The sequence below is a fragment of the Pygoscelis adeliae genome, unplaced genomic scaffold (genome assembly GCF_000699105.1).
Source record: "Pygoscelis adeliae isolate BGI_AS28 unplaced genomic scaffold, ASM69910v1 Scaffold238, whole genome shotgun sequence".
Classification (NCBI taxonomy): domain Eukaryota; kingdom Metazoa; phylum Chordata; class Aves; order Sphenisciformes; family Spheniscidae; genus Pygoscelis; species Pygoscelis adeliae.
In genome coordinates, this window is record NW_008825285.1 from 1,745,865 (window position 1) to 1,764,686 (window position 18,822).

General features: G+C 36.6%; 1 protein-coding gene across 1 annotated transcript in view; it reads right to left on the reverse strand.

Annotated features, from left to right (window-relative positions):
- Positions 1–18,801, reverse strand: part of UBE3C (ubiquitin protein ligase E3C) — an 83,003-nt gene extending 64,202 nt beyond the window's left edge. The window contains exons 1-6 of the mRNA XM_009329889.1: positions 18,683–18,801; positions 8,573–8,626; positions 5,661–5,735; positions 4,817–4,963; positions 3,945–4,060; positions 1,817–1,974 (exon numbers count right to left, since the gene is read on the reverse strand). Coding sequence (XP_009328164.1) covers positions 1,817–1,974; positions 3,945–4,060; positions 4,817–4,963; positions 5,661–5,735; positions 8,573–8,626; positions 18,683–18,748 — 616 coding nt within the window. The 5' untranslated portion in view covers positions 18,749–18,801. The remainder of the gene's footprint in view (positions 1–1,816; positions 1,975–3,944; positions 4,061–4,816; positions 4,964–5,660; positions 5,736–8,572; positions 8,627–18,682) is intronic.
- Between the last annotated feature and the right edge of the window lie 21 nt (positions 18,802–18,822).

An 18,822-nucleotide genomic window follows, 5' to 3' on the forward strand; every position in this document is an offset into this window, starting at 1 on the left:
TTCATTTTTTTAAACAATGACCTATGAAAAAGATGTTCTCTTCTCCTCTAGGTGACTCTAGTCATGTTTTTGACAACTGTCCTTCCACCCTTTCAGAAATGATGAATTCTCCCCGCCCCCAAAACATGACTGCATCATACAGGCAAGAGTCCTGTTGGCAGAACGTCTCAATTCTATAAACACCTTGCCATAGCAGGCTGAAGAATACAATTACTGTTTCCAAAACAGGGGTGTCTCAGGCAGTAACGCATTACCACCCAAGCCATAAAGACATGTGTAGAGGGTAATCTATTCTTGTCTTGCTAAAGTACAAATGGAATCACATGATTTCATTCTTCTTAAACCAACTTCCTCTTGCTCAATAAACTCCTAAACTAAGATGCAAGTTCCTTGACTACAGGAACCACTGTAAATGCATAAATAGTGTCGCATCATTGAGAGGTCCAGCCTAAGACCCTTTGTCAGAGACTACCTAACCTGACATACAATGCAAGAAGTGGAAGTCACCATAAAGGAATAACTTAGCAATGCTGACAAGACGCACATGGAAGACAAATTATATGCAAAAACATATACTAATAAAAGTTGATTACAGATTTTTTACAAATTAACCATCATAAATGATTAGGAGACAGAACATTTGTAGTCGCACACAATTGCTTCTTTTTGTTTTCATTTTAAGTGATCAGAAAGCTGAATTTTTTTCCTAAAATTTATGATCTAACATCTTTATAAATTTTCCATATATAAGTTGCGAGGACTGAATATTATACTACAAGAACAAATATAAGTATTTTGGAAGATATTTTTATTATATAGTAAGCAATGAGACAAACACAAATACTTCTATAGTTTTAGCTATGCCTAGGAAGGTAAAATAAATGTGCTACAGTAAGAGTCATTTTTTTTCCTCATAGTGACTTCAACATGTAGTAGTTAAAACCAAATCCGCAGTAACAGGATAAGATAGCCTAGTCCACTGAATGTACCTTAAAACTTACGTAGAACTATTCCAACAATTAACTAACAAATTGGAAGGTGCTCTTTGTGTTTTATACCAATGAAGCTGCATCCGAGATGTTTGTTTCATAATGTTTTTGTCTTTTCTCCCCATCCATAAGTCTTGCAAACTCAAGCTATGGTATCAGAAAGCCAAATTAATTTTTTCGCACATTCCCGGGGTAATAAAGTTTCTTTGAGACAAAATGTAATTTTGGTGATAACTACACAATTCATTAACTTTCAGTATGTTTGCACAGGTGTAACTGATTGCAGTTTAGCAAACAGTTTTGCTGATGATGGTAGAAGGGAAATAAAAGCTAGGTCACCATCTCTTTGCTAAGGTGTCTCTAGTGTTAGCAGGATGAAAAGGTAATGCCAATTTACAATAATGAATGTTGGCAGTTACAGAGAACAGTACTGCAACACAATGCCCAACTTTCACCCAACTAAAGCTTAGATCTGCCACAGTGTGTGTGCATGTGCACATGTGTTTGTGTAAACAGCTACTGGAATAAAACTTTGTTAGGTAATATCCACCTACTCTCAAAATCAGTGGTGAAAGTCTGTAAAAGTAACTTGGTAGAATATTCAATTTATAAACAGAATTTCCAAAGAAATCAAACAGTAATTTCTCAAGCAGTGATCTCATTACAAGCAAAATATCCACCTAATGTACAGGGCAGTGTACACAGCACCTAATTCATCGTGTCTGTGGTAAAAGCAAAATTGTGATTAAACAAGATGCTCCCTAGGTATCACACATTCTGTCTTATTTTTGAGTATTTCCCAGAACTTGTAGTTCCTAGCTACTCACCTTTTTGAATCATGTAGTGCAAAATTTGTTCTATTAATGATGTCACATAGCTGACATCTTGTAAAACAAGCAAATACGTATTCTCAGATGAAAATACCTCAAGCATTCTCATAGGAAGTGCAACATTCAGACTGTCATCACTGCAATTTTGCAATAACCTATAAATGAAATGAAATCAAAATTATTTAACAAGATATTTCTCTTATTTCACCACAGGCATATGTACACTGATTTAAAAATAAAACTACAAAAAACCTTTCACATTCACCCTAAAATAACTTATTTCTACTTGATTCCAAAGTGTTCTCAGTAGTTTATTCCAAGTGTTCTCAGTAGTTCTCAGCCAATCTTGCTATTGGCACCTTTATAATAATAATTCCCTATTTTAGGGTTTCTATGAACATGGCACTCTCTCTTTAAATCCTACTAAATTCCTGCTTTCAATGACTTGAAAGTTCGGAGGTCTATTGCACAAACTGGAAGAGAAGCAAAGAATAATACATGTTTTTCCAACATGTATTACTACCCATATTAAAAATGAAGCCATGAAAGCCCCAGAGCAATATGGGCTGGGAACAAACACTGGGGAACTTCATATGTATAACTAAAACAGTATGTCTGTGATCACGGACTGAAATATTGAAAATACAACCATTCCCATCCTTTTAGCAAGTTGGTTATGAAACAACTACCAGTAACCACAGAAATGGTGAAGATTAAGAGCCTGTTTAAAATTAAAAGGATTTGTTAGTATGAGATGTACATAGGCATAGTTGCCCTAACAATGTGCTTGCTTTCGCAGCCATTCAGAAAGATAGGACCTATCAGCAAAAATTATTTCGACACCACAGCTAAGACATTTCGCTAAACAGAGGAAAAGATACTCTGACAGACGACCTTTTTTGCAGATACAGCTGCAATCAAGCTACCATTTTTTGCTACGGTATTACACAGTCACCTTTTTTTCCAGAGCATCAAAAGCTACAGCTTCTCATGAATCTGAACTTATCCCATGGAAACACTTTTTTGGCTACTTGTCCCACTGCTCGCTTTCTGGGCTTTTGCAGAAAATTAAGTAGCTCAGAAAGCAAGTATAGACACCCATCATCATGCTGGCAAGGTAAAGTTAAGAAGAACTTCTTCCTACATTCTCCCTGTATGTATAGGCAGGGACAGCTCTTCCACTCCTTTTGTTTCCCCACATCACCCAGTCAGGAAGGGAGAGTGGGAATACTAAGAGAGCTGCATTTACACAATCGCAATTTCAACTGTAGTGAAAATGTACAATTCAATCCAGTGACACCACAGCTGTGTTCCACTGTACGTGGACTTTGAAGCCCACCACTCAAGTTTTCTTTAGTATCTGGTGTCACTGTTTATTATACATACAGTATACACAATTATAAGAACACAAGGTTCAGTGACTTGAATGAAACAATTTTCTAAAAAAGCCTCAACATTAAAAGGAAAAAAAAAACTATTTTAAAGCTCTGGAGAGTATAACTAGTTCCCATTATTGATGAGAGCAAATATATTGTTTTCTAAAACTAGGCTTTAGCTGCCAGCTATTCAAGTCGCCTTGATAGATTTACCTTCCTGTGATACTCCCAGGATCCTTCCGCTACAAATAATAAATGTACTGCTGAAGCCAGTAATGTAACTGCTTAACATGCCTTAAATTCAAAATAAAGTGTGAGGAAAGGCATCTTAAATAATACTAGTTTTAAAACAAAATATATCCAAAGCATATCCTTGGGACGTTAGTCTAACTCAGATAATACCTTCTAATCACCATCAGTTCCCAAGAAAACCTTCTTGTTTCCACAAATATTGCTAATGATATCGCTATATGCAAACAGTTAAGAACATACTTAAGCCAATCCCTAGGCAGGGCATCCCTTAAGCACATGCTGAACTTGAAAGTCAATGGAGCTTAATAACATTCCATTGTTCTTATATAGAAACAAGTATCCTATACCATGGCCTACATATATATTTAACATAAACAGTCCTCTCCATAAAATAAATTTACGTTAAATACTTAACCTGCTGCAAAAAGAAACAAACAAGTACCCAACATAATTTCTGAACGCTTTTTAGACAGTAGCACATAGAAAAAAGAATTTACCTGCAACACAGCCCCAACAGTCTTTTTATTTGGAATAAGCAAGTAAGTCTGTCTGGACCATCCAATTGCTTAACAAACTGAGAACTCTGTTTAATTAAATTCTGACACATCCATACCTGGGAAAAGATATGCACAAGTTCACTGTTTATAACAATAAGTTATATTATTTATTGCAACACAGACAGTAATATTGCAATCCTGCTTTGGATACCTTTGGAGGACTTACAAAACACAAAGTAAGACAATCATGTTCAGCTGAGAAAAAAAAATTGTTACACAAACTACACGACTGCTAGTACTAAAACTTTGACAGTTAAGAGTGAATTACACTTAGAAATAACTTCACTTTTGCAGCAAATTTATGCCTTAATTTTTTGTTTTTAAATAGCCATAATTCTTTAATGTCCATTATTAGTACCCGTTATGAATCATACTTACTTGTACACTTGGGAAGTTTGCAGTGACTTTGCAATTGATACACCAGCATCATTGACCAGTGAGGAAAAAAAACAACTAAACACCTTAGGAATGACCAGAAAGCTAAGTGGAAAATATTGTTTAAAAATTCAATTCTAATAGAAGTATATTATTTTTAATAAATTACTGTGAATAATACACACACGATTTTCCAAGGCTTCATTTCACAGACTTTGTGAGTGTGCACATATAAAATCTAATTTTAAGTTATTCTGTCTAAACAAAAACAGCAGAGTACAGGAAAGTGCAGGCCAGCAAAAGCCAGAATTCTTAAATGAATTTACTGAATTGGTCAAAGCCTTTTTTGCATCCCTTCAAAATCTTCTAAGTGAAAGAGTACTTTAAAAGTGCATGAAATAAAGGCACTACGGATCAAAGTACATAACAGTACTCACCAAACGCTTAGAATCCTCGTTCTGTCTATAGAAAAAGAGTAACTGACGAACTAGAAGGGTCAAATTAGCTCCATTAGCAGTGGAAAAGGTTCCTCCAGACTGGGCCAAATTAGCACAGCGATCAAATTCACTTCTTTGGATAGAGTACTTAAAAATTAAAAATAAGACATGCATCAATATATCAATAATGGTTATGAATTAAAACAGAGATGCAAAATTTTAAAATCCTCATTTCAGTTTCCTACCCAAAGTGGTAGCAAAGTAGTAAAATGAATACAACACATTTGTTAAGAGATCAAAACATACATACAATATCATAGTTAAAGCCATAATTGCTTTCTGTAATTCAAAGAGTACACATTGCAACAAATGTGTTGTTTTTCAAGTAAAGAATATCACATCAAACATTTTCATCTAGTTTACTCAATAAATATTAGCGAATTTAAACAGATACAACTCTTTCTTAGAATAATCTACCCAACAGCAGCTTAGAAAGAACATCTTTTTGACTCAAATTACCATCTTAGTCATATTGGAAAAAAAAGCTCCACTGGTGTGTGAAAGCTGCTAATACCTAACTGTTTTCATACGCTTTGTCAGCTCAAAAAAACCATTGCGTAATCCCACTGAAGTCCACTGTCACATACATGCTTTGCAGAATAAACGTCCATCTACTAAAATATTGAGGTTCAAACGAAAACATCAAGAGAGAAAAAGAACTTGCACTTTCTGGGCACACACAATACTCAAAAAGATGAAGATTTTTCAGTTGAATTATTTATTACTAGAAAGTCTCATTTTCAGCAAAACTGTTTTACATCTTTCTAAACAAAGAAGTACTTACTTGATGTTTTCTGTCTCTGTACCCTCTTACAAATGACTGGATTATTATTGCATTTTTCAGCCTCCGCCTTTCTTCCTGCAAAACAGAAGCAAGAAAATCGAAATCAACGTTGTGGAACTGACTCTAATTTCTACAATTCTGTCACATATATTTGTATTCAAAAGGAAATTTTTAAATGAAAATTAAGCATTCATCATTAGTAAAATAAAGTGTTTGAAGGTTTGCATCCAATACTCATAAATCAGGGAGAAAGCTTTTTATGTTTTTAAGTGTACACTTAACATTAAGATATTGCAAAAGAATTTTTAAGAATCAATAAGTATGTAATACTACAGAAATCAAAATAAACACATTTGTAATTTAGTAGACAAACTCTTAATACTAAAATGTTGAAGAATTCATCAAATTCAATGACACCATTCCTCTTTCAGCATAGATCAGCTAACACTGAAGACCTGCTTATTTGTTTCCACTCAAATAATGTATCAGTATTATGAGGCTGGTGCAGTTTAGAAGTGGGGAAAAAAAAAAAAAACCACAAAAAAAAAATAAACAGTTACTTGGAGACAACACTGCTGTCAAAAGGAAAATGAGGCTTAATGCTTTAAGCCCAGGGGGACAATATGGAAATTAATACGAATTCTTGCTCTCTCCTTCAAACCAGACATATAGAGTGAGTCATTTTATGATGTCTTCCTCAGCAGCTAGAAAGAGTAGTTTAAAATCATCCCTTTACAATGGCTCACCTTCTGAGGAACTGAAAGCCAGCTTGCTTCAGGTACTATGGAAAGAGCACTCAGTGAGTCAACACTCAGTGAGTGACAACACCCCCAGCACATCCCATCACAATAAATATCTAAGGGAACTGGCTACTGTAATTAGGTTTCTAATTATGTCCATATAGTTTCTTAGGGGATGAAAGAGGGAAGTAAATAAAATAGTTGCTCATGAACTTAGAGCTACGAAGCAGTGGTTGAGGAAGGCAAAGTAGGAAGATCGAGAGTAACAATCAGAGAAGCCTGCTTTGAGAAGCGAAACTTTAATCTAAGCAATCCTTGAACTATAATGAGCCTATAATTCTGAGGGCCACCAAGCAAAACAAAACACCAAAATGTTTTGAAAGTTTATGTGAACTTTCCCAAATGTATTTTAATGAAATTTATAAACTCGCAAGACTTGATTTCTAATTTATTGTGCCATATAAACACATCCAACTTAAGAACTTAACCTGAACTGACCAGAGAAACACCAGATGAATTTGCTATTGAAGGCCTACTTTATTTTTCTTAGAAACCCGGGTTGCTAAAGCAATTTCTCCAAATAAGCATACACTTGAAAGACTTTAATTACCTCTAGAGCATGGACCAAAACCAAAATTTTCATAGGCCAAATCTCCTTTTTCTCTCCAAAGTACCTAACAGTAGAAGTGCAAAGTATGGGGGCAAGCAGGAGAGAGTTTCAATCACAGAGAGGCACTGTCTCTTCATAATCGTAATGCAATGCTCAACTAGAAAGTATATATGTTCTCCTTTTCTCTAGATACAGGTTTTATCCTAGAATACACAATTATCAATTAGCAACCCGTAACTGCAAAGGTTTGAAGTCTGAGGTCACTGCTAAGATTCTGCTACAGGCATTTTTTTAAAAGCCATAACTGATTTTATTCTCAGAGGAGTCATTCATTTTGTGAGGATCTGATACATGCCACAGAAAATCGTTGTGTGTATGTGTGTACATACACAGATATGAGTATATGACTCCGCATCATCTTTGCAGCAGACAGAATTAAGCAACTGAATGGGTTATTTTGATATATGGCAAAAAGTTTATGAAGTGCAAAAAAGTCTTTTTGCCTATGTTGGTAAGGACTCCCTGATCATAAATTTGATTCACAACACAGCATTCTGAACTAACTGGTGAAATCCTACTAACTTCATACTTAAACTTGGTCCATAATTATACATTCAAGTTGGAAAGAAAAAAATGCAGTAACTGTCCTCAGAAACAGAGGAGTCACTGCGGAACCCATACTGAATCTAGCAAGGATCAAACACATCTTTAAGGGGCAAACAGCTCTGTTTTCTTGATTAGCATGAAAACTACATAGTTACACTTTTTAAATCATTTTTAAGACCAAATTGTTTCCACTCATATCAGAGGGGAAAAAAATGACAAAACGAACATATTCACTTTAATTCCGTATCACTAAATTTTGTTTTCATATTGCCACATATATTAATGTTTTAAAACTGATGTTTTTCCTTTCAATGCCTATTCCTCCTGTGCATTATTCCAGACTGAATTATCCATGGCAATAAGCTTCCATCTCAAACCAGTGTTAAGATTTCCTAAAGCCTCACACATCAGCCTCACAACTACTTCTCCTTGCTCCTCAATTATCAGGTGATTTCAAAGCACTTTAGGATGCATTCAAGTATCATTGTTCTGATTCTACCTCCACAGAACTGAGGCACACACTGGGGAAGTGAATTGCTGAAGGTCATCCAAGAAACCATAGTAGAACCAGGAGCAGAAGACAGTTTGCCGAGACCAACTCATAGTAATAGATTATGGACAAGGCAAATAATGCAATTTACTATTCAAATACCTGTCTTTTCTCAACAAAGACTAGATCAAATGAGCACCAAAATAAAAAGGAAAAATTCCCTTTGCACCCAGTGCATGTTTAACTACCTTCTTTTGAGATGAAAATCACTTCTGAGAAGCACCTTAAAAGCAGTCAAACAGTTTGTCAATTCTAGTATACTGGAAGACTATGTAGAACTTGCAAAGTGAAACAAAACATTCCTGAACTAGGTACGACTGCAGCAGAAGAAAGTACTTTGGACTGTAAATGTTACTACATCAAAGAAAAATCCAGTGTGCATGCAAACGCTTACAGTCTACTTTACCTCTCGTTTTCTCCTTTCTTCCTGAGTCCGATGCAGGAGAGAAGCCTTTTCTTCCTATAAAACACAAATAAAGATATGATTGCATTTTCATTCAAACACATGATTCAAATGCATTCATGACATTTAATCCAGACTTCACTTCGAGGATTGTTCATAATATGTAATATGTAAAACACTGGAGAAAAAGTAAGTGTTAAATCATTTTCTGCTCTTAGAAATACATGTAAGACAGACCTCTCAAAAGCATAGTGACAGAGGGAAGCTACATAAAAAGAAAAGGGACAGGCAAACAGCAGCAAACTGTACTGATCCCTGTCCAGGTTTGTGTTCTCAGCATCCCAATAATCTAGGCAAACATCATCCATTTACAAATGGGGGAGCTGAAACACAATAGGGTCCCAATCCTACCAGGTAGTACCAAATGTTGATCGAGTGTTTTCCTTGCTTGGAGCGTACATAAGTCATTGGCCCAGGTGCGTACAGCAAGTTGTGGCACGTTCAGAGTAATCACATACTCTGAAATGTGATTACCAAAGCCCCATGCTTTTGTCTAACTTGCAAGAAAGCATTAAGCTCTTATATTTACTTATCCTTTTCCTCAAAACTTGTCCGGAAAAGATGTCAAAACAGACATAACATAAATGGTAGTAATTTTTTCTTTTAAAATTTTAAACTCTTCACCCAAATTAAGGCTACAAACTGAAACTTTCAGGATACTTCTACGATACATGTAACTACTTCCTTTTTCTCCCTGTGCCCTTGTTAGTCTAGAGAAGTTAAGAAATAAAACACACTCAAGCTGAAAATGTATTATATCTGAATACATAAAAATAAATTTGAAGTTGGCAAACAACTGTTTATAAAATATTTAAACACATCTAAAACAACTGTGGTGGAATATTTTCAATGTCCATATGCAGATACAAAAACTGAGGGCAAAACTTTTCTGCATTTCTTTTTTGATGATACAGAGGAAGCAAGGCCATGATTCTCCTAGTTTCTTTAGGATAGAAAATACTTTAACACAGATCATCAAGAGAGAATGAAAAAAAAGAAAAACTTAGATGCAAAAAAGGAACTTAAAATTGGGTTTGTATTTCAGATCATTGACTGGAGCAAGCATAAAGAAAAAAAATCCCACAAGAAGGTTAACCATCTTTTCCTCTAAAGACAGTATTTATGGCCAAAGACACCACTAACTACAGCTATTGCCCTCTAAAGACAGGGTTTTTTTCCATGTGTTAAACATAGTATAAACAAATCATAACAAAATCCATACATAAGACAATGTATCTCCACTCAAGCAATAGGAAAGGCTCCAGGTCTGCTTGGTAACTCGAGGCAAGAGATTCTGACCTCACACATGCAAAAAACACAGAATAATGTACTAAATTAAGAAATAACCAACAGGTGGCTTAAAGTTTCAGGACTTTTTTTAGTAGATTACTTCTTTTTCAACAGCTGATACCAAATGTGTTGAATTAGTAAAATGTTCCTGTTTAGAAGTGATCAGAGTGACATCAGTGTGCTTGGAGAGTTTCTTTCTGCAGGCAGCGCCATACAGAGAGCATTTCGGCTTAGAAGCAATGCTGCTGAATTTGTCCTTACACTTCAGAGCAGATTGAAAGAACAAGCAAAAGAACACACAGAAAAGGGAATACAAATTGCTACATGTGAGTGGAGAACAGAATGGTACAAAAAAAATATGAACACGGTAAATGCAAGGGATTAGTAAATAAAGGAAAATAAGTGGCCAGAGCGCTTACCAGAAACACATAATTTTAAGTATTGGGGGGGGGGGATATAAGAGGGCAAAGTATCCTCACTTAGTGTAACACCAGCTTGGCATTAATCAGGAATCAGGTCTCTTTGAAGTGAGCACTTTTTAAACCAATCCACTTTTAAAAAAATAACAAAACTTTAAGGTTTTGGTCAATGTCACATACTTGCTTTGAGTATTTGTAAAGAAAAACACCAACTTGTTAAAGTACAAATTCAATACAATAGAGGAACTATCTTAAGACAAAGAATAAAATATTCAGGTAAGTACATCCCACCTTTAAAAAATTATTACAGGTCAAATAATACTTTTGTTCTTGTTCACAAGACATACATAGATCAGAAACATAAAGGAATGGAATCATAACTATGACTAAAGAATATATTTAAATTAGACACAAGAAAAATATATCTCCTTCAGAGTTATTCAACCCAACTGGAATACACTGTCTCTTCAGAAATTAAAAAGTAGCAGTAAACATGCAACAGAAAATAAACCTGCCATGGGAAAGAGATGAAAATAACTATGAAATAATCCTCTCTGCCTACAAAGGACATTCTAACAAAATTATTTCTAAAAGACAGCTAACTGCACAGTCATCTCTGAAATCCTCCCTGCCTTGCCTCTTAATAATCAGAACAGTGAAAAAGAGCTAAACTCAGCAGCTGTTGCTCTGTGGCTGGTTGTGAATGACAACGGCGTTACGATAAGTGATGTACATTTGACAACTCCCATCTATACAGTCACGTGACCGCTGACAGCTACAGCCACTGCTCCACCACCTCCTCCTGCCTACCGACAGCCAGAGCTACTCACAGTACGAGATCGCCTGACAGTAACTTCCAGAGATCACACCTAGCTCATTCCTACTCCCCATCTTCCTTGCCTCGCTTCTGAATCAAGTTCCCGACACTTTCTATGATGTAGTCTTCTTTCTTCAGGAGCTTGACCTCCAAAGTGCAGAACAGGGAACACACTGTGCATTTCATGCAATGTTTAGTATATTACTAGCAGTCCCTTCCCTGCCTGCTCCTTCCTCCAACAGCAGATACTGGTAAAGACAACCAACCTCAGGCTCTAGCACACAAGCTGCAGGACCATGAAAAGCCCGATTTGAGCAGTTTTCTTCACCAATTATGTGAGGCGTGACACAAAGAAACAAGAAAGCAAAGAAACAGTATGTGACAGCAAAACACAATGTGACCTTATGGATGATAACTCAAAGAGTAAGACAGAAGGGGGGGAAAAAAGGTGAAAACAAGGAAGCAGATGGAGGACAGTATACAGAAAGGAAAGCTTGTGACTACCATCAAAGAAATGTTAAGTAATATTTGAAATGTCAATTTATACATCGGGATAAAACTGCTATGTACTGTATTATTCATCACAGCAAAGTTCGAAGTCGCACCACTGCTGTAACAGACCAGTTGATGAGAACAGCCACATCCAACAGTGTAACAACATCAGTGCTTCAAAAACTCCAATTAAATACATAATGAAAAAAAAAATTTGAATTAAAACTGCTTTCTTATCCTCATTTTGCTGAAATGCACTGTTTTGTTGCAAAAGTGAACTTTGCAACTTCACAACTCCTAGCCTTTACATATCCTAGACAAAGACTGAATAACACAAACAAATATACGAATTATTATTCTTTTTGTCCTGCATTTTAACACTTTGCATATTGAGAGTGACAATAAACTTTCAGCCCTCTTGGCTCAAAATTCAGGTTCAGAAGAAAAAATGTATACATAATTAAATTTTTTCAAATACTTCTATTATTTGTTGGCTCTTAAAATCTGGAATTGAACACTCCTGGGCAGTCATGTTAATCAAGCTATCTTAGCTCCATGCAAGTAGATTTAAAACCTAAATATGCTAGATGCAAAGGTGAAACTGAGTAATTATTTTCAGGTACTGTCTAAACACTGAGCACATTTAAAAAAAAAAAACCATTGACAAAAAAAAAATATTATTAATAAATGTTTGAGATGTATTTGTAAACCACAGGAGTTTATTTGCTTTCTTTAGTTGAGAATGCTATTCTATTTAACATTACAATAGATCATGCAAAGTACAAGGCATGACTTTTAGGAAATTTTCATGGAAAAACAAGTAAGCGCTTCATCTTTTAACTTCTGGGGACAATTATAAAATCTTGTACGGTTTTCATCTACAAAACCCAGGAACTCTCATCTTTTTTCTTTCCTTAAAATGAGGAACATGACTTTTCAGCTGAATTTAGCTTGAACCACATAAAAATCAATAACAACTCCCAAAGCAAATGAAGTGACCTAAGCAATTTATAGAGTAAAATTCCTTTCAACGCAAGTATTTAATAAGTCCAGCAAATAAAAGGAAGATTTTGTAGCATTTATTTGTAGAGAACAAATGGTGGACCCCTCCAAAGTGGTTGTCAACAATGTTTCTAGTTCCCAACATTATTTTAGACAAGATAAACTCCACTTCAATTGTTTTTTCTGAATATTAAAAGAAATTAGCATTTTAAAAGACTCACAATGTCTTGAACTTAACCACGACCATTTCAATGCCATTGGACACGCAGCTCAGCCAGCCTGAGTAAAACATGTTCAGCAGCTTGAAAAATTCTGCTTTGAAACAGTTTGTGACTCTTCATATCTCTGATTATTTACATCATGATTAAGTTTGTATGTAGAGAAGACCATCTTCCAGAATAAGGTATTTTAAAGTACTTAAAACATGCCCAGGAAGAGGCATTTGGCCAAGGAAAGCCTGGCCTCACTGAAATCTGTGTCACAGTGCTTGCTAGAAAACATCTCAGCATTTTAGCTCAAATTTTACTGTAGGAGGTGGGGGGTATCTGGAACCACTTTTATCATGGTAGCTACAAAGCCAAGCACAGCGGAACCGGGACTTTACTGGAGGCTCTAGAGGCCAAATGAAATGCAAACAAGTTGCTTTTAAATTTACTCTCAGTTTGTCTCTATTATGATTTTTAAGACGTATATTGAACACATCATTGTAGTTGAGTGACTTTTCATTTTCTCAGAAAGAAGCAGGAAAAAATATATCTATAAAAGCAGAAATTTTTGGTTTGAATTTGAAAAAATAGCACGTAACTGAAAATAACAATGTAGTCACTGCTGTCAGCTAACTACAACTCCATCATTCGTAGCTTCCTATCAAAGGAGGAGAATTTTATATGTCACCCAGAGAGAAAAGAATCCACAAGAATCTAGTATGCATTAATTATATAGTTTCCTACTGACAGACGGTCATTATTTTACAACTTGATGGTCTCATCATATTTCCACACCACAGATCTGAAATTCAAAAAGTATTTCAAGACTTAGGCTTTGACATTTCAATGCTATGGACAAAACACAGTTCTGACTCAGAATGAGGTACGTAGTACTTGCATAAGGATCTATGCCATGTGCCTTATTGGACAAAGGTCTTATGGAGCAAAGCAGTGCAATTCTTTCCCACCATTCAAAAATAAATTGTAAATTTGTAATTGTAATCTAGAAATCCTGTACTATAAACCCCTAGCATCATTTAATTTCCATCGTGACCTGGTGTAGGTTCAAATAAGATACAATAAAACAGTGATTCTTCCTTCCTGAAATTATTAACAACTGTCCTCAATCAGTAAGAGAGAAACAAAACTATTTTTTAAATCTGTCCCATCGTTGCTTAAATCCTACAGACATCTATCACCATAAGCAATCCTAACCTGTGCAGATCTCTCCATACACTGGCGATCTTACAGCCTACTGTTTTTATGTCACTAATTTTTATTTCATGAGAAGTTACGTCGTGTGTAGAATACAGGCAACAAAGAGCAAACAAGGTGCTTCTGGAGTTCTACCTCTGCACTTCACCTGAGGAGGGAGGAAAATATACAGGAATCTAATGCTTAATGTTATGCTATTAATTTAAGAAAGCGTATCAGTAACTATTAAAATAAAATATAAACAAACTTGGTAAATTGAAGATCTTTCATTATTAAAAATGTCCATATTAAAAGAAATTAGACACTTTTTAAAATACAGATGGAGTCATCACTATTTGTTCATTAGTAATTTTCTGTGGCTTCCTCAAAAACAAAACCAAAACCCAAAAAGAAACTCAGCGAAGTTGGTTTCACTTTCATGACAGTGCTAACTCATCTGTATCACAAATTCCTGAAAATGAAGATTTTTTTAAAAACTATCTCATACTGTATTATAATTCAAAAATACTCTATTTTAAACAGTCTTGGGATTTATAAAAGCATGTTTTAGATATCTCAAGTGATACTCTAAATTTGACTTAATAATATTCTTTTAACCATTTTTCCTGTTAAAGGCTTACAAGATATCATTAATACTTTTCACAACCTAAATGAATAATGTGGAGCTACAGAGCCCCCTGTACATCTCAGCACAGGCACGGGGATCCCCCTGCATGGATGTACTAAAGAACTGGTAACCTCATATTTTTCTTAACACTCATAAAATTAATAAAGGAACACTAGGCCCAACTGTACCAAATCAAGCTGACATGGTTAAAAAGATTCTGCACTATGCCACCGAGAGTCCAACTTCATGATAAAATTAGTGAAACCTGCCAGCTGCCACCAGAAGGCATGGTGACACTCCACCTTGAAGAAATATGTTCACTATACAGGACACAAAGGATGGGGTGGGAACCACCCAGGTGAAGGACCACCTGTTTCAGTCCACTGCACAGTTAGGTTGGGTTAGTTCAATCTGAACTGCACCCCAAACCAACTCTTCTGACACACCTCTTTTTTCTGCCTGACGCACCACAGCAATTCTGCAGCCATAGCCTTTTAGGCAACAATTAGTGTCCTGTACAAAAAGTCCATGAGTAATTCAAGACCTTAGAATCATAGAATCATAGAATCATTAAGGTTGGAAAAGACCTCCAAGATCATCGAGTCCAACCATCGACCCAACACCACCATGCCCACTAAACCATGTCCCTAAGCACCTCATCTACACGTCTTTTAAATACTTCCAGGGATGGTGACTCAACCAGTTCCCTGGGCAGCCTGTTCCAATGTTTAACTACTCTTTCAGTAAAGAAATTTTTCCTCATGTCCAACCTAAACCTCCCCTGGCGCAACTTGAGGCCATTTCCTCTCGTCCTATCGCTAGTTACTTGGGATTTAGCTAACCTTCCCGCATTGAACGCCAGTAACAGTATTCATTTTTGGAGGCTGTTTTACTTCAGAAGTAAAAAAATATGTTTTGCCAGTTACAATTAAAACTAAATCTGAAAATATCTTTTGAAGAGCCTCATAAAGCAGGGAATCATGTTTTAAAGGTGACAATAAGCAACCCCAAAAATTAAAACTTATCACATTGTAAATAAAACACAGTATCTATACACTCGAACACATATGCAACTAATGCAAATAGTCCAAATCAATCAGTAGATTTTTGAAATTAGATATGGATTGAAAAGTCCAAACACTGACAATACCACCTATATTTTTACACTTACATACAAAGCAGTGTTAAAATGTTACAGTAATATTCTGAAAGGACCAGTCACGGGGACAGTCATTTTGAGAACATTAATTTTGCAACCCAAGATTTTAACAAAAAAAGGTGATACTTAAAGACTACCTACAAAAAGTTTGGTTGAAGTACCTCTCTACATCATCCGCAATTCAGACCATCATAACACACATGAATATAAGATGCAAACTGTGTAAAAACAAACCTGAAGCTCTCTGCTTTTGTAATTGCAAAATGCCATAAAAGTTAGTGGTGAGAAAGCACACTAGATTCAGTACCTTTCTAACTGCCATAATGCCACAAGTCCCCCAACTATATTTCTACCATCGTGCCTACATTGGCAAGACCCCTCGTGAGGCCCAAGGAAACACTACAGACACACATGGCAATGTCAGACAGGGGAACAACCCGTGACCCATGACCAACACAGTTACTGTTTGCAGCTGCAGTTCATGTTAGTAAAGCAACTCGCTTAATAGTCAGGTTGGTTGATGGCTTATTTTGGTGTAGTTGTATCCACATCAGGAAGACTGCTAGCATCTTCAGCACTGACCATCTCCGCAAACTGGAGTCCCGGCTTTCATACTGGGAGGGTTTTGATAATGTAGTTAGTTATACAGGTGCAACAACATTTGGGAAACTTCCCCAAATTGGGCAGAGAGTTATTCTTAGCATTAAGCAGCCTGCATACAGATTCTACCAGTATCTCTGAGTTGTGCTTTATTCCAAAAGGAATCCAAATAGGCAGTACTAAGCATCCAGCTAACTAACAGAGCATCGCAGAGGTGCAGGGTTGGAACTATATGCTGTCTCTTTCTAAAATTATGCACATTTGGGAAGGCAAGGGGGTTTGTCAAAGAACAATTTCATCTTCTTTTCCCACGTGCACAAAAAGCTGAAAGGAAACGTTTTACAATTCAGCCTTCTGTAAAACGAAGCCTATAGGTATGAGAAACATGATCACAAGGAGCCTGTGACATGAGATAATGAAAAGCTCGTGGAACCCATGTAAACACTTGCCACACCAGTCTCTGCTGTAGTATGTTTACATAAAAGTTCAGGTAAAGTGTACTTTTAAAAGTAAGTCTTAGTACTGTTTAAATAAATTCACTAGTACTGTACCTAGTTTCTGAAAATAAGCAGCTATTTCAAGGGCATTCTACAATGTCCATATAACCATGATGCGCAAAGCTGCGACTAACTGATTTGCATTGATGCAGCACAAGCACTTCAGTGTACCAATGTAAAATCATTAAATCTGTGGACCAGTCAGTATCAATCTGATCGTGAAATACAATCTTTGTGTTGGACAGAGTGAAGGTTATGCATCAATTTCAGTTTCCACTTCCTTTACCTTTTAATATTTGCCCTTGGAAATTTATACCTGTATAACATCAATAAATTTGTCCCATACAATTAAAATAGATAGAATTCTGATGAATTTTCGTGAAGAAATCAGTACATGTAAAAGAAGATATTATGACAATTGTTTACTTCTGTAGAAGGAAACATGTTCTGCAAGTAACACTATTAGCAAGTCAGTGCCAAAAGTTGCAAAGTACCTAAAGCGTACAGCTTATGACCAGAGCATGCTCTGTCAATTCCTACTTCAACTGGGGAACACTTATTGTATTTTTCACTCATGTAATGCCATTGTATGTAGTCTAATGAACAGAAACATCTTATGAGAAACAGAAAGTGATTCAGATGAAAAGCTGCACAATTTAACTGCAGTTCTGTTACACATTCTCTTTAATAAATTATGTAAGGGAATACACCAAAATGCAAACTCCACTGTGATTTTAGTATCACATAGTGCAGTATTTTAGCTCAGTTTCCTAACTGTACTGCCAAGCCTTAAAAGTTTCAGAGAACCAAACTTGCTTACAGGGCACAATAACAAAACTTAAGACTTATTTTTGCCCCCATTAAGATTCAAAAATACTAATGAAAACATTCAATAGCTTCCCACACAATCACGTCCAATGATAACATGAGGAATCAGTATTTCAGCAGTGAATTAAAGTGACCCTTACAAAACAGGCCGCTTCTAAAAACACTTTGTCCTTCCTCTTGTTCTTCGGCATGCCCTTCAGTGCTTGACTAAACATTTGAGTACCCTGTCCAAGATCTAAATAAACCGTTTCACTTCTTTTCCATCAATAATTATAAGGAAATTCAATAGTTTGGTACAGCAGACAATTAACTGCTACTCACCCTGCACACGACAAATTGACTGAACGTAAACTTGACAGAGAAAAGCTAAACCTGTGAGCCGGCAACCCTCACTCACGTGGATGAAGCCTCCCCCAGCAGTGTGCATCGATCTCGAGTTGTGTAAGGCTGTCTGTTTCCCCCCCTCATCCCTCCAGCGAGGGGGGCCCACGCAAGACTTTGCCCTTGGAGAGAAATGGACAAGAGGTCTCCCAGCCCTTCCCTCCTTCACCCCGGGAGCCCTAGAGACGAACAGCTCGGGAGGTGCTACCAGCCACAACAAACCGGATTGCTTGCAGGGGGGACGAGCTAAGGAGACATTTCCTCGCTTCCCACAATTCTTACTAGACTACAAGCCTGGGAGGGTGTGTGTGGCCTGATTTAAAAAAAAAAAAAAAACACCACAGAGCCAAGGAGATCAGAGATAAACACATCATCAGGAGGGGAGGATTTTTTCCCCTCTATTAAACCTTAGTCATAGCTGCTCCCATTTTTGAAGGCCCAACGGTTAAAATAACGATAATACAAGGCGGCAAGGCAGACGGGGGACGAGGGAAACCGACACAGACACAAACGCGGAGACAGACAGGCGCCGTTCCTTACCTTCCTACTCGCTCCTCCGAGAGACACCTTGGGCCTTGTTTTGAAATCCCCTTCAAAGCTAAACATCTTTACGGCTTATCCCATCTAGAGCGGGGTCCGGCCCCCCGAGCTGACCCCGCAAAGGGGGCGCCGGCCGGCCG